The 15,778-nt window shown below is 44.4% G+C and overlaps 1 protein-coding gene across 11 annotated transcripts in view; it reads right to left on the bottom strand.

Annotated features, from left to right (window-relative positions):
* The window catches only part of KCNMA1 (potassium calcium-activated channel subfamily M alpha 1), a 500,168-nt gene that overhangs the window by 109,293 nt on the left and 375,097 nt on the right, over positions 1 to 15,778 (bottom strand). For 10 of the 11 annotated variants that reach the window (XM_044420272.1, XM_044420268.1, XM_044420271.1 and 7 more), the window contains exon 18: positions 13,111 to 13,187. In XM_044420272.1, coding sequence (XP_044276207.1) covers positions 13,111 to 13,187 — 77 coding nt within the window. Of the gene's footprint in view, positions 1 to 7,892; positions 7,902 to 13,110; positions 13,188 to 15,778 lie in introns of all 11 variants that reach the window. The other variant, XM_044420266.1, reaches the window with a different exon arrangement.

Raw genomic sequence — 15,778 nt, forward strand, 5'->3', positions numbered from 1 at the left:
AGCAAGGGTTCCACTACAGCTTTTGATAGGCAACTACTGAAGCTAGTAAAATTATTCAGGAGAGCAACATACCCACCATTCTTTCCCTTCTCCCTTTTTTCGGCCCCACTCATTGAAGGTTTATGGAGGAAACAGATCAAAACCATTTCTTCATTCAACGAGTTTATGTTTCTCCAAAAGTACTTCCCCTCTCCCTTTTTAAAGTTTGCTCTTTGGCTTCTTCACCAAGGAAAAATTAGTACTTTTGCTCTGGAATGGACTCCGAGATGGTGAGAGAAAAATGAAGGCTTTTCCACCCACAGGATCAACTGTTTCTGCTACTCAAATGCTGTAGGGAACCCCAAGTAATTGTCAGGGTTACAGTGTTTTGAGACTGGTTAGTAACAGCCCCTGCTTTTCATTTAAATCTAAGTTGAATTTTGTCAAAATGCAATCACAGAAAAAGACACTGGGTGGGGGCGGAGGGTGGAGAGAGAAGAAAGGAAAACATTTAAGAAATATTTGCTTCAATGAGTACCCATGTTTTTCTACTCGGTAATGGAACTGGTGCAAGACACATTTTAAGACCCAATGCATTTCAAGGGCTGTTCTTAATTATTAATATCAGTTATACTGAAAACCATGCATCACTTTCTAGCTCACTTTGTTAACATGCAGGGAACAATCTCGAATCTGATAACAAGCTTATCAAAAGATCTTGCTATGAAGGTTTTAATCAATCATTACATGAGCAATTGCTATCAAAGAAACACAGTTTGGAAGGCAATGAGCTTATCATGCATCAAACCCCGTTCCACAATTATTTGGCATTCATACCGAAAAGAAGAGGAAAATAAATATTTCGAGATGCACCCACACTTAAAACAAGATGGAGTTATTAGGAATAATGGTTGCTGAGCAGATTAAAGACATGATGAAATGATTAGAGGTTGTGCAGCCAGACACATACTGTTTCCCATTACACCATCAAAAATGTTAATTAAATGTGGCAATCAGCAGAAAGATGGGAGACTCTTCCATACAGCTTCATTAATTTCGGTGCCATGGTACTCACTTCACCTCTCACATTTCTAGAACCCCTCTCCATCACACCCTCGAAAAAAGTCAGCTGGCTGCTAAACGGACTTGTTTATTTGACAAGTAAAGCAAGCAGGGATGAAAACCTCCTCCTTCTCTGCTCATGACCCATTTTTGTTACCATTGCCTCACTAACGGTACCACTTCTCTGCCCCGCAGGTCCACCATCAATGGTAGCAAAAATAAATAAATAGATAATAAACACAAAAGAAACATAAAAATGGATCTATGAGGACATCTAGTGGAACACTGCCAGAGAGTGTCTGGCTGAAGAAAACCTGCACTTGGTGTCCGTCAACTGGGGGTGAATAATAATAAAAAAGGACTGAACTACCATTAAGAATTGAAATGGATATACTGTCATTTCAATTCAGGTCCTCTTATGATCCACAGCAAGAGGTAAATGACAACAAAGGGAAACGTCACAGCGAAAGGATGGGCACAAAGGAACGGTGGTGTTAGAGGAACAGCGAGATTGATTTAATTTGCCTGGTGGTGACATTGGTTAAGATCATCGGCCTGCAGTTCCCCTGCAGCAGAGTTTCAGATTTTTTTTAAAAAAAGTACAGCAGTGCGTGTTAAACCCGCTTGTGCCAATGGATTTCCTCAGCGCAGCAGGAGAGGGGCTTTCCCCTTTGCCTGACTGCACAGCATGTTGGGGAACTACGAAAGCTGCTGAGCAAAGCCTTCCTGCTTCTTCTGCAATTTTTACAAAGCTTGGACTTTAATATAATTTGAGTTAAGGGAATCCGCTAGTTGCTCCTGATCACCTGCTGGCCACCAGGGCTTTGCAGTCCAGCAAAGAAACCCAATAGCATTCTACTGTGAAGAAGCTTGCATAATGCTTCCAAAGTCATGCTTGAAAGTGTGCAATGATCAGCTTTGTGCATTCCTACCATTTCTTCATTCTACATGGATATTAGAAAACTTCCTGATAAACCAAAGAGATCGAACCAGCCAATCCCAAAGGAAATCAACTCTGACTGCTCTTTAGGAGGTCATATACTCAAGATGAAGCTCACATGCTTTGGCCACCTAATAAGAAGGAACGACTCACAGGAGAAGGCCCTGATGCTGGGAACAATGGAAGGCAAAAGAAGAAGGGACAGCAGAGGATGAGGTGGCTGGATGGAATCACTGGGCGGTGGGTGTGGGCCTGGGTGGACTCCAGGGGATGGCAGAGGACAGGAGAGCCTGGAGGAATGTTGTCCATGGGGATGTGATGGGCTGAGCACAACTTCGCGACTAAACAAAAAAATCAAGCTTGTAGGTAAAAGAATAGATCCAAATGTTGCTGAAAACCTAGTGTTCATTTCAATCAGGAAAGCAAAAGATAAAATGAATAGGTCTTGTTTAATGCTTTTATTTATACTGTGTTGAACCTGATCTGGCTGGGTAGGTACTTTTCCTCATTTCAGAAACCTACTTGGACATTAATCCATTCTCATGGTGGTGAAGCAGGACTAACGGTGCACTCGAAGTAAGATGCAAAGTACATGCCCCACGGGGCGGGGGCGGGGGTGTCCCTGCCAAGTCTGCATTGCAGTGGTTTACACCACCTATTACTCTAGGTGTACTTCAAAAGGGTTTGCGGCCACTCGGCCCATGGAGAACTGCCTGGGGAAGGGCTCTGAACTGGGACTTGTCTGCCGAAAACTTTAAAAGATGACATGATCACGTAGTACAATTCCAGAATCAAAGATCTTTTCTCAGAAGTCACCGATACAAAGATTGAAGTGTGCGCTTAATTATTTTGCTGAATTGTGGACCTTTCCGCCATCCAAAAAGAAATGATGATATATATTAAACTTCAACCTTTAAAAATCAACACAAATATTGTGTTTTAGGTATAATTAATGTAGCTAGCATAAACTTATCTTGCCCAAATGAGAGCTGCCATATTTCCCTAAGTTGCTCTGGGAGTTGGCCAGGAAAGGTTCTGATGCCCGTCTTATCCCAGATGCTTTACAAGTTGGAAGTGAACCATCTAGACACCACAGTTACCTCTTTCCAGAAAAATGAAAGGAAATATAAATTAATGGCCATGTCCTTGTCAGAACAGCTAGTTCTGCTAAGGGGTGCTTTACCAAAAGTTGAAGATCATGTCTGACTCTCTAACTCTTTAGCTCTGCAACACTGAAAGAAACCACAGTCGTGGGTTGTTCCATCCCACTCCTGGCTGCATCTCCCTCACATTCTTGGGGGCAAAAGGAGAGTCCTGTACCAGGAGGGAGGAAATCAGCATTGGCAATGGAGCCAAAGGAGGGGACAGAGAAGCTTGATCTGCACTTCCTTTGGTTGCCACAGAATGGCTTTGGATTGCATTGAGCACAGAGTCACTAGAGGAAAACTAGGCCCCAGATGGCTGCTTCCTTCAACAGGGTCTGTAGCTGTGGCTGAGAATCATGGCAAGAGGGATCAGAGCATCTCATGCAGTGCAATTTTAGACATTCTACTTAGAAGTGCAATTTCAGTGCAGTTCAATTTTAGATTTCTGCTTAGAAGTAAGCCCCAAGTTCGGTGGGGCTTAGTCCTGGGTAGATAAAAATATGCATAGCTGCACAAGGCCTACAGTCTAAAGTCAAAACCACTGTGTAAATAAGGAGCCATCCATTCCATCTTTTCATACAGTAATTTTCCTGGCTACAGCCTTACATTTTCTCCACGATTTCCACTGCTGTCTCTAAGAATTAAATGCATATCTGCTCATGCTCCTACGTGTGGGAGAGAACGTTTAAAACTATGCAGGAAAAAATGCCTGACTCTTTGTTGCTTCTCTGTGATGTTCAAGCAAGACCTGGACGGTAGTGGAATAGCTTCATGTTTATAGTGAAGTCCAGAGAGCAGAGGTTTGGCAAATGCTTCATGGAAAAGAAAGTAAGCATGAAGACACTGCCTTCTTCCAAGGAGAAAGAAAATCTACTGTGAAGTTGTAAAATGAAAATGAACATATGGCTGCATCTATCACTGAGTACTGAATGATAAATTATCCAAGAATTCTTTAAACTTACATCAACAACTGTGGATTGAGGTTTGGTAACCCCATAACTTGAGAAAAGTCATTGGATTTTAACCCCTTAAAGGCACAATCCTACAATCCAAAAAAATAAAAATGAAAATCCTATACTTCCCAGTGTACCCTGGCCAAATATGAACACAATTGCACTTTCAATATAACTTTTCCACTGATTTAGGAAACACATTTTAATGATCAAGAAGAATATTTGGATTTATTTAGATGAGATTTGGAAATTGTCCAGGCATTGAATGATTATTCAAGCTGCTGGCCAGGAAAACACTGGCACGTTTGGTATGCATTTTGTGCAAGACGCGAATCACATCTCCATCCAGCCGCAATCGGAACCACGCTGCAAAATGCTACTGCGGTGCAGAAACACGCACCCTGCCTACCCCGGTGAGGGCCTTTGGGGGAATGCTGGGGATCGTGCACTGTGGCTGGGGGGAGACACCCCACCGTGCAAGGGGGGCTGTCGGGGGGCCTGTACAGACACACTGCCCTCTTCCTGAACTGCAGCTCCTTTGCACTTTGTCAGCAGGGCATTTTCTACTCCAGGAAGCACCGGGACCTCCTGCCCGGGGCTGCCCAGAGGTCGTGGAGGGTTGCCATTCTGAGGAAAGTCAGTAGAAAAAACCCGCGGCTTGGATGCTCCTTCACTGTGTACCTCCGGGACTGAGAAGGGTTGATTATTTTTCTCTCACTCACTCTGTGCTGACAAAACGCCCTATACTGAGGTGTACTTGTCAGATGTATAGTTCAGCCTCTCAGGGGCAGATGGGCTTTGTATGCCCTTCTGGGGCTATTTAATTCCCCCTCAAGTTTGTGGGGACTAACCAGACATGTCTGGAGGCATCCAGTGCGGATTCCTTTGACTCCAATGGTCATCCTGGCAGCTACACTGAGGGGCAACCCATTTGCATGTTTTTGTTTTAATAGTGTTGGCCTGTTGTGTCAACCAAACCCCATCATGGTCTTTTAGGGTACGTTTGGTCTTTACAAATGGTGACCAGAAATGGCGACCTGCTCTTAGGTTTCTCTGCAGCATGATGGTTGTTGGGTTGTTTCAGCCTGCAAGAGCCCGCACCAATGGGAGGACGAGCAGCAGCTGGGGGCGGGGGGGGGGGCAGTACCGCACAGTGGATTCCACACCTGCTTCCCCTCATTCCCACCCACATCGGGAATGCCTCTCGGGCAAGGGGCTAGGGATGTCTTTCTGGAAGCAAAAGCAAGAAAGTGGGAGAGTAGGGGAATGAGCTGAGAGGCACTCGTTCACACTGGGCATCAGCACCTAGCTGATTTGTCCCCTCCTGTGTGCAGGTGTGAGGGACTCCCGTGTGAATGTGTGCACGGGGGGCAGTGGTGTAATCTGTTGAGCAGCACGGCCCCCAGCTGGGCCCTGCTGTTCAGCTGAATCTGCGCTCCCCCGCCCATGTGCCTGGAGAATGTCTCTCTGCTTCGCCCCCTTTGTGGATCAGGCGCCCCCTTCTCCGGCGGTCCCCTCTAGAGCTCCAGGCCTGGCCAGCTCCCTGCTCTCTCTGCTGCGCTGCAGGGCGCGGACCCTGTGTGCACAGCAGAGACAGCCTGGCAGCCGCGAGGAGCCAAACTCGGCTCCTGCTTAGAGAAAAGTCACGTTCCTCTTAGTAGTGTCTCCTGGAGGAGCAAGGAGGACCACCTGGAGGACCGAAGGGAAGGAGATGGTGGGAGCGAGGAGACTTACTGCCATGAGCCTGTTCCTTCATCAGGAGCTCTCTGGGGGAAAAGCTGCACTGTGGTAACCACACAGAGTGGCTTATTTTGACATGTGAATTCAGCCCCTGGATGGGTCTTTCCATTTGCACCTGTGTGCATTTTGGAGGAAGCCCAAGCAAGCCCAGACCTTGATTCAGGTCAACATTCAGGCAAGCGGGGTTTAATCTTCCCCCCTTGCACAACAGAGCATGCCCTCCGGCGGCTCTTTGCCAATAGTATTCTTGTACCAATAGTATTTTTCCCGTGAGGACAAGCAACGCCTCATGGTGGTTTTCATCGGGACTTTAATCCATGGGAAAAGGGTTACCTACCCTACATTCTGCTCTAGTCCCAAACCTGACGGTTCTTTTCTCACTCCTAACCCCCTGCTGTAGCTGATATTGTGAACACATATCTTATTTTTAGATGTACAGCTAAAAATATATATGTTGTGTGAATGAGACAAAGATGTTTCTTTTCCAAAATCTATTTCATATGGGCGCATTAAGCAGAGGTCCTGGCTTAGCTGCAACTTTTGTTTCCAAACTGAGGCTAAGAGGAAACATTAAGCAGCACCATGCATTCATAAATTATAGGGAAAGTATTTCTGAGTCTTGGCACAATCCTAGTGTTCATTTTTCAGTGAAGAGGTTTTGTAAAAAAGGGGGGGAAGTCAGTAAATGAGCAGGAGGAAGAAGGCTACGTCTAGGGCAGAAATCCACAGCTCCTAACCACTTGGGGCTAGTTATCATAAACATCGGGTTTCATCCAAACTGATGTGGGGTCACTGTTGAAACATTTGAATGCATTTAATTATGTGCGTGAAGTTTATGCTCCTGTGCCCTTCACACACTGTCACAATTGTGTGAGAGCTGTTTGTCTGCAAGAAGCTTCCTTGGAGTCAGAAGGGTCAAATGGCCCGGCCACATGGGCCTGCCTTACTGGGAGGCTTCTGGCCATGGAATGGCAGCTTGGTGGACTGATTCCTGGGCAAAGTGTTTTGGGACCATCTCCTGTTTGCACTATCGGATCACTTTAACTTTCTCCCAGTATCATGCAGGATGTGATAACTACAGCTCAATCTGTACGATAAGCAAGAAGAAAGTAGGCATAAAGGCCACTGATAATATCCTTGGGCCATAACCTCATGTGAACATGAAGCAAGGATATATCCATAGAATAAGAAAGGCAAGTTCTTTCTTAGAATCACTTACATCTAGTTCAGACTTTCCAGTGATTCACCGGCAGAAGTATCACTATGGTATCAAAAGACCACTGGGTCTTAAGCTTGAGAACTCTTGAGTATTTATTGAGTCTGGACACCAGAAAGGGATAACTAAGTTGTTCACTGCCTACATGTTTTGTAACTGAACACTCTGTGCATCTATGCCTGAAAACTAGAGCTGAACAACAAAGGAAACTAAGGGCATATTGGTTTATACTGGTTTATATCAGGCATGGCTCTCCTCCAACCTGCCCCCCCACCCCCAAATTCTGAGAAGCATGAATGGGAGAATTTTCTATTAGATATTCCCCAGTCCTACTTTGTGCTGCAGTTCCCTGGACAAAGGGCCTGACTATTATATATGTGTTTATTTGATTTATAAAAACACATCAACAGGCCCAAATGGGACTCTACTGAACAAACTGCTCCTGAGAATGGTATTTGAAGCACATGTCCAGCAATTAATTCTGCTTAAGGCAGCTGGGTAACAAACAGGGGTGGTAGTTTCCTTCCACCTAACAGAAAATAAGAAATTAGACAAGCTTGAGATTTTATGGAGGAAAGGAATATTTGATTTCCAACTCAGGAAAAATACAATGGTCTGGGGCCGGGGGAGTGAGAAAAAGAGGAGAGGCTGGGGAAAGGCGGGCGGAAAGACTGCTGTATTTTCCTCAACGTCACCCTCACCCACGTGGGCAGAAAGAATGAAGAAGGAGTGGGTATGAGACGCCACCGCCACATGCAACATAAAAGAATCAGAATACGGAACAAATGGATACTCTCTACTGGAAGAAAGACAGGTTGGATTGCACTCTGGGCTACAGCGAACCCGTTTTTACTCACAATAGACCACTATCAGTGCGTAGTTAAAATATAGTAGGGACCATGTTCCAAGGCAGCAAGAGGAAAAATAAATCAAGACATTGTCAATGGTCACAGGTTAATGCAATTTCCTTCAAACAAAACAGTGCACACATGATCTGTACCTCGTGAGTTCAATGGCCCCCTTTCAGGAGGAGGAATCAGGGCTAGAGGAAAAGTAGTTAATTCAAGAGAAAAGGAGAAGAGAAAGCACACCATCCAATGCTGAATTTTCATCTCAGGACAGCTGTGACAAATATAAGCTTTAGGGCTGCTGCCAATACATGATGATCGATAAACCGGTTAATTAATGGAGTTAATTAACATTTGTGTATCAAAAAAGCAATAGTTTTGCAAGACAAAAAGAACAACATGCTGCACTTCATTTGTCTTAGACTGGCTTTCCCAAACGTGGAGCCAACCTGAAGCCATCCAGGTGTGTTGGACCGCAACGCCTATCATTCAGAAGTTCCAGTCCAACATATATATGGGAGCACCAGGTTGGGGAAGTCTGGTTTAGATGATGTATGGCCATTTCATGGCAGACCACCTCTTGGAAGAGGCATTCCCTGCTGTGTTTGAGTGAAGACAGACATGCCTCTTCCCCACGTTTTTCATAAATGTACTACAAACAAATGCATTATTAATTTGGAGACACCTGTGCAAATTGTCAAAAAATCTGAAAGAGGATAGTCAGAATAAATGTTGCAGCCCTAAAAAAGGTATATGTATTTAACTGCAGCGTGTACACACATATCTCTAGTGGTTCTTTACTGGAGAGCTGCAATGAAATCAGACCAAAAGCACTATTTAAACCTTAATAAACCACAGAGCAATCAAAATCTTCAGAAGCACAGTATTTTCACACCAGAATTTTGTTACAGACAATTTGACATGAAAAACTACAGATTATTCAGAATGGGTAGAGGAGGGATGGAAGGGTGGGGGGAAAGATCCGTGGAAGGAAAGCACAGTTATTCTAATTATCTTTGGCTTTGTGGAGCGGTAGAACTCTATGCTGAATTATTAATACTAGGCCTAACAGGTTTGGACAAATAGCTATGTAGGTCAGGCTCACTTTTAGACCCTGACAATCCTGAAGCTAATGTTCAGTCAGCATCTAAAGGGACATGAAACCTCAGATGCATTATTAAAGAACATGGCTTTCAACTATCTCAGGAAGTTGCATGTAATTAAGGCCACAATAATTAAGATTTCCCTGTAAAGAAGAAATTTTTCCACATTTCATTCATCTATACACACTGGGTTATTCTCAAGCATTATTGAATTTCCATTCAACATTTCTAATTTTTGTTATGCTGCTCATCGGTACAAGCAAATGCAGGGTGAGAGGAGCAGTGTCGTTGTCCTTGTTTCCATCATAAAGGAAGCTGAAATTGCAGTCAGGAGCAGGGAATGTTATGGCATTTCAAGTAGGGACTGTTGCAACTTTATAGTTTTAATTTACCTGTTGGGTATTTTCGATAGATTCAGCAAATTCTGCTGTACACAAAATATGGGGTGCAAAGGTTGGCATGCTTCCCTCTTCCACATGGGCCGCATTCCAGTGCACCAACGGACTCCTTAAACCTCACTGGAATGGACCTGATCTCTTCCAATCGGGCCCTAATCACAAGCAACATTCATTCGGCCCGCCAGTTCATACATGCAGTCCCATGGCAGAACTGAGGGTGCCCAGTTTCCACTGTAGCACTGCCACTTGCACATGATTTGGGGCAGTAAGTCTGAATACATTGTTGCTGAGCTTTTGAAGGGCCGGATTGCAAAGCTGTTATCAGCAAGAACCTATATGAGCGATATCAGCAGCTTTTGGGAACCCCGGGGATTCTTGGAGGGTTGTTAAAGGGCTCTTGATGAGGAAATCACGAATGGGAGTCACTGCACCCAACAGTACTGATCTTTCTCCATGACGTAACAGCAACGGCAGGGAAATGAATGTGTCCCTGGAATTCTCCCTGCACCCTCTCCAGATGTTTTGGATTACAGCTCCCAGCATTCCTGATCATTGCCATCCTGGCTGGAGCTGATGGGACATGTTTGCAGCCCAAACCATGCCTGAGTGTTCTGTGAATATCTGTGGCATTGTCCTTTTCATTTGATTTTAAGGAGGTTGGTCAGCAAATCAAATCATGGTGCTGAAATGATGTCATTCTTTTGGTGCCTTACCTATGGGCGACCTTAAGGCGTCCCGATTAACTTCATGCTAATGCTGCTGCCTGATAATTATTCATCACTGCTGGACAGACACAAAAATCGCAAGCGACTCTCAAAAGTCCAAGATGCTATGCTTCACCGGCAGTGCCTTAATCAAATTACAGGAAACAGCCTGGTTACATCTGGACTCTGAGTTCTGTCTATTGGAATCAATGGGATTTCAGCATGCATCATTAGGCACAGGTTGCTCACTAATGGGGAATCCCTGACCACATATGCTTGGAGGCTGTAGCTGGAATTCTGCATCACACGGCCAAGTTGTCTTTCTAAACTGGCTCCCACTTTCCTGCCACAAAGTGGCTTCTGGGGTGGGGGTGGGGGGGCTCTGAGGGCAGATGCAACACACGGGCAGAGGAATGCACTTCCTAGTGCGACTCTCCCTCCATTCCTGATGCTAGGCCTGCATTTTTTCCATGGGAAATTTGCAAGCTGGGCAATGCTGCTTGTAGGCAAAGAGAGGGATGCTAACCTGAGTGCGCAGATGAGCTCTCATGAAAAGGGGTGAACAGAGAACGTATTCAAAGAAAAAAGACTTGCTTCTACTCTCCATGCCTTTCCAACTCTCCCAAGCTACCTGGCTGATGCCATGCTTAACCCAGTAGTTCTGACTTCTTCCCTTTTGCAGCTGGCTTTCATTTTATTTCAGCACCTGTCCTACACTTTTTCATCTGCTGGAGTTATTGATGCTTACAACTGCTAGACTATTTCTAATATACAGAGGGGTGTCAATTTAGACCTTGAATGGAAATTCAGTGGGTTTTGACCTACCTTTTGCTGGAAGGCTTTTCAGAGGATTTATTTCTAGTTGTTGTTGTGTTTTTTTTTTTAATTTCTTCTCTATGACATCCACCAAACTCTTATTCTGCTTAGTACTGCATAACATTTCTGAATGGATGGTAACACAAATAGCTTTCCTGTGCTGTAGCTATTCAGGAACAAGTTATATTATCAGCAAAATAATGTGGTAAAGCTCCCCCTGGATTATAACATGCAGCTTGCAATTGTGGAAGCGGCTCCATGCTTGCATTCTCCCTGCATTCCACTCCACCCCCCCCTCCTCCCGTGCCTGGCAAAATAGCATGGAAAGGAAAGGGGCAGGTTGCAACTGTAGTTCTCAACATGTAGGATGATTTTGTTATTGCTGAGGATCTTTCCAACATACGACACTCAACTCTCAAATGTAAATGAAAGTTGTGTGGTCCAGGAGAAGCATTCACACTTGATTCTGCTTATTGTATAACTTGGTCCTAAGACTAGCTCACTTAGAGGGTATGATAAATCCTGAACTTTCAGTTACACCCTGAAGCCTGTTTAAATGAGAACTGGTTTAATCAGCACTGTGTACTTCATTATGGATAAATCTATGAGTACCTGTGCATTTGTAAGAAAGTAACTGCAGATGAATTACAACTTCATGGTAAGATTTCTCCATAAAATAGATCACAGCAAGTCTCCCTGAGGATGCCCTTGTATAGATCTTACACCCAGTGAAGTTATTCCTTCCTTCCTTTCTGGAAATTCAAAATGGACATGAATTGCCAGAGTTCAAAATTTGTTAAGAAAGCCTCGGCCAAAACATAGCACTGATTCTCATCTAGTCCCTAGGGCCCCGTGTGAAAGTGGTAATATGTAAGCTATATGGTATGCACAGAACCGAGCATCCTTTTCTGGGGGTTGCCAGCAGCATGCTGAACGTGTGTGTGAAAGCCCCTGGGGGGATCTGCTTACAGCAAACTCCAGTCACACCAAGAAGATTGTGAGAATCGGCTCCCTTCTGGCTGTTGTCCACACAACAGCCTTCTGACAACCCTCCTGCTCCTGCATCGGTCAACGTTGTTTTGACTAGCATGAGTTCCCACTCACAGGGGATGAGAGAGGCAGATGTGCTTCAACTGTGTTGCATTGCGCTGCTGACTTTCTGCCTACTTGACACTGAGAACTCTCCAGAGTTTGGTTCTTCTGCACCGGCTCAGAGATGACACGTCTCCTGTGCTTCCCAAGGTTTGGAAGCTTCTCCAGGCTGCAGTCCGTGTGCTCAGGGACCGTCCAGCTACCCAGAGCCTGTTCCTTTTTTCAGGAAAACAAACCACCCTTGAAGATTCCTGCATGGCTCACTCTGAGCAGAGTCTGATGCCCAGAATGGAGAGCAGCATAACAAAACATGAGAAACAGCTGCGATTGTCATATAACTTGCAAATAGGTGTGAAGGCCATTTCCACTATATTAAAGAAAATGTACCAGAATCTGTTGGTACAGTGTTTATCTGCAGAACAGAAGGGATAGGACTGAGACTGGGTATCACCCCAGTATTGTGACATTTTAATTTATCATGTCAAGGATGGAAAGCTGCCTTTACATTATGAGATAAACCTAAGCATTGCCTTTGCCACATCAGGGCAAGACACATAAGTGGATTTCCCAAACTTATTTAAGATTTGGAAGGGGTGGTGGTGGGGAGAATACTGTTATCTGATGGAGGTTTTACCTAGTGCTGACCCTCTGCTGGCAGAATGGGCACTCCTGGAAGCTCACATTTCCCTTCGACCTTGCATGTGCTGCTGTCTGCTGGAGGAAACTGGTCTGCCCTTCAGAAGGAAGAGCGGAAGGGGAAAGCTTTGCACATGCACAGAATTCCTCTTGCACAACCTTGGATTTACCCTTCCAAGCACATCTACATAACAATGGTGACACCTATGCATAATGCTACCATGACCTAGTCTTTGTTAACGTGGGGCCCAGAGATGTTCCAGTGGTGATGAAGATGCAAATAAATGCAGTGAACTTCCATTTTAATAGTACATGTTTATCCAGTTTGCCAGACACCATATCGATTGGCTGATAGGTATGGATTTCCCACTGCTGCATATAATACAGAAATACATTTAGAGAGGCTCCTTGAAGCCTAAGAGTAGAGTAGGAGGGAAGAAAGGGAGAAGGTGTACGGGGAGGAGAGGATATTACTTACGCCGTTTGCAGCCACATTTTTTTATCCTTTTGGGATCTGTGATGTCATCATGACAGGCCTTGCAGTAAAAAAATGCCCTAGAGAAGGAGGGAGAATGGAAAAACTGACACATTTCTTAATCCATACAAATGAAATTAGTCCCACATTTCCTCCTCGCTACAAGTGCCAAATTAATGAAACATGCCAGCACTAATTTCCTTTAATCTTTTGAAAGGTTTGGACATTTAAAGAAGGAAATGTTTGCTACAAGACAATTAATTTCAAACACAAGGCTGGGTGATTCAAGTTCGTGCTTCTTTTAATAAATTTAACCTGAAAATAATTGGGGGAACGGTTAATAAATATGACATGGTGGATCAGCTCATCCAGCTTTCATCTTGGAAAGTAGCATCCAAAGTGACTGTATTATCCAAACACACAAGAGATGAAAACACTGATCTTGGCAGGGGAACTGCTGGCTCAAAGCCCCCTGACTTTTTCCCCATTTTTTTAACATTCAGTTCAAGATATGTGGGGCTATTTGTTCCACTTAGTTTCACACAGTTTAATGTTTTGGAGGAATCCAGATACTGTCAAGAAAGAAATGCAGGGCAATAGCAATTATTCTTACTGTTATGTGCATAAACACCTCTGGGTGCCTTAGAAATACTGGCTTGAATTCAAAGATCCCTTTCTGTGTGAATGAAAGTTACTTCCGTATTCATGGTGGAGTGGGGTGGGGTGTGGCCATCTCCCCCTTTCCCCCAAAACTGGCTCTAGGTGGCCTACAAGAGCAGACTTTCAGGAGTCATGAGGAACAGAGGACGGTCTGGGAAGACTGGTGACCTCCATTTTGTACGGCAGGATTTTCATCCAGGCCACGGTTCCTCACCAGCAAAATGCATAAATAATGACTTTCGGGTACCTGGTCCAGGGCTATATCATCCTCTTCCACATAAATGCCTTTTTACCAATCCCCCTCCCCAAAGTGCTTAGTGGTGACTTGGGCTTCTAACCATAAGGAGCGGTGCCTTTTTATCTTTGGAATTGCCTCCAGAGCAACCCATCAGGTGTACCTCTGTCCTAGGAAATGGACAAAAGATGTTCTTCTGAGAAGCTGGGCACGGGACGGATGTCACCCATGTTGTCTGGTGACATCATGAGCAAGGATGTGATGCAGTGTCCATGGTGTTTTCTGCTTTTCACTGTTATGTTGTAAATGGTGTTTTAAACTCTTTAGATGTTCTTCTGCTAAAGAGCATGAGCTGCCTTTTGATACAGTTTACATGGTTCTACCCACACCCCAAATTTTATTACCTATATGTTTTAATTTCCAACCAGAATGAATCTGGGGGTTTTAATTTGTGTAATTTATATTTTTTGTATTTGTATTGGGCAATATGTTGTCTATTTATGTTTATTTATGCAAGCCGTCCCGAGGTGTTAAGCAATGGGATGGCATATAAAAACTCCAAACAAACAAACAAACAAACAAACATCTACACAGGAACCCTGTAAGGTACAGGAGGTCAGTGGTTTGCAACCACTGGTCCGTGGTCTGGTGTTGATCCATGGGAGATTGCCTGCCAGTCCGGGGGGGGGGGGGCTGCATCCCACTCACCGTGGACCAGTATGGGGGGTGGATGTGTTCCACCACCTCTTCCTCGGTGAGCATCACGTTCACAGGGGGTGTGCTGGTGCCGCTGGGGAGGGCCAGGAAGGGGAGAGACAACTCAGTGGGAGCCGGCTGGGAGTCATGCTGCACTGATTTCGGTATTTTGTTCTTTTGTTGGCATTTTTTTTTTCTTTTGGTTGCTCGGTTTCTGGTTGTTTTGGAGAATTTTCATTGTTTTGCTATTGTTCTTGAAAACTAATATACAGAATGCTGTATTACGTGTATGGTGCTTTTTGTTTCTGCCTTAGTGCTCTCTGAGGTGCTTTTCCTGTTTTTGCCAGTCCCCAGCTGAGGAAAGGTTGAAAACCACTGGACCAGGCTAAAAGAGGAAGATTGTTTCAAAGTTCCCAGTGAAGTTCATTTATGAATCAAGTTTGAACCAGGGTGTGTCCTGGGTCCAGTTCCAACCCAGTACCCAAGACTGGGTGCTCATGGCAATCAAAGGCATCATCCATCAAGATTTAGTCCCAACAGAGGGGAATGACCAAAATACTGACTCCATGGGCAAAGCTTTCAAAGAAAAAACTATGGAGTATTGCCAATCATTTTTTTTCCTACAGTGCCTACTTGTCCAGAATATTACAGGCTAGATCTTACCTGACCAGTCGCGTTGCTTTTACCTAAAATCTGAATCCCTGATCATATACTTAGCTGAGGAGCTGGAAATGGTCCAACTTCCAATAATATACTATCCTACCAGGCACGAGTCATGGAGATTGGTTGACTCATGTGCCACTGCCGTGCCTCTGTGACGATTCAGTTGCGACTGCTGAGGCTTTTTTGTCTTACTATTTTATGCCCCTGTTTGTGTGTTTTAACTTCATTAACTGCCCAGAGAGCTTCAGCTATTGGGCCGTATAAAAACAAAATAAAAAAATAAATGTGCATGCCAATGAATGCACAATTTATTAAGGTAAATTAATGTTTCCTCCATGCAATGCTGCATATTTACACATTATTATCGAAGAAGAATTGGGGAAACCGGTCAGGGCTGTATTGGCTTCCAAGCAATAT

The sequence above is a fragment of the Varanus komodoensis genome, unplaced genomic scaffold (assembly GCF_004798865.1).
Source record: "Varanus komodoensis strain SLA01 unplaced genomic scaffold, ASM479886v1 scaffold11, whole genome shotgun sequence".
In the NCBI taxonomy this organism is placed as follows: Eukaryota; Metazoa; Chordata; class Lepidosauria; order Squamata; family Varanidae; genus Varanus; species Varanus komodoensis.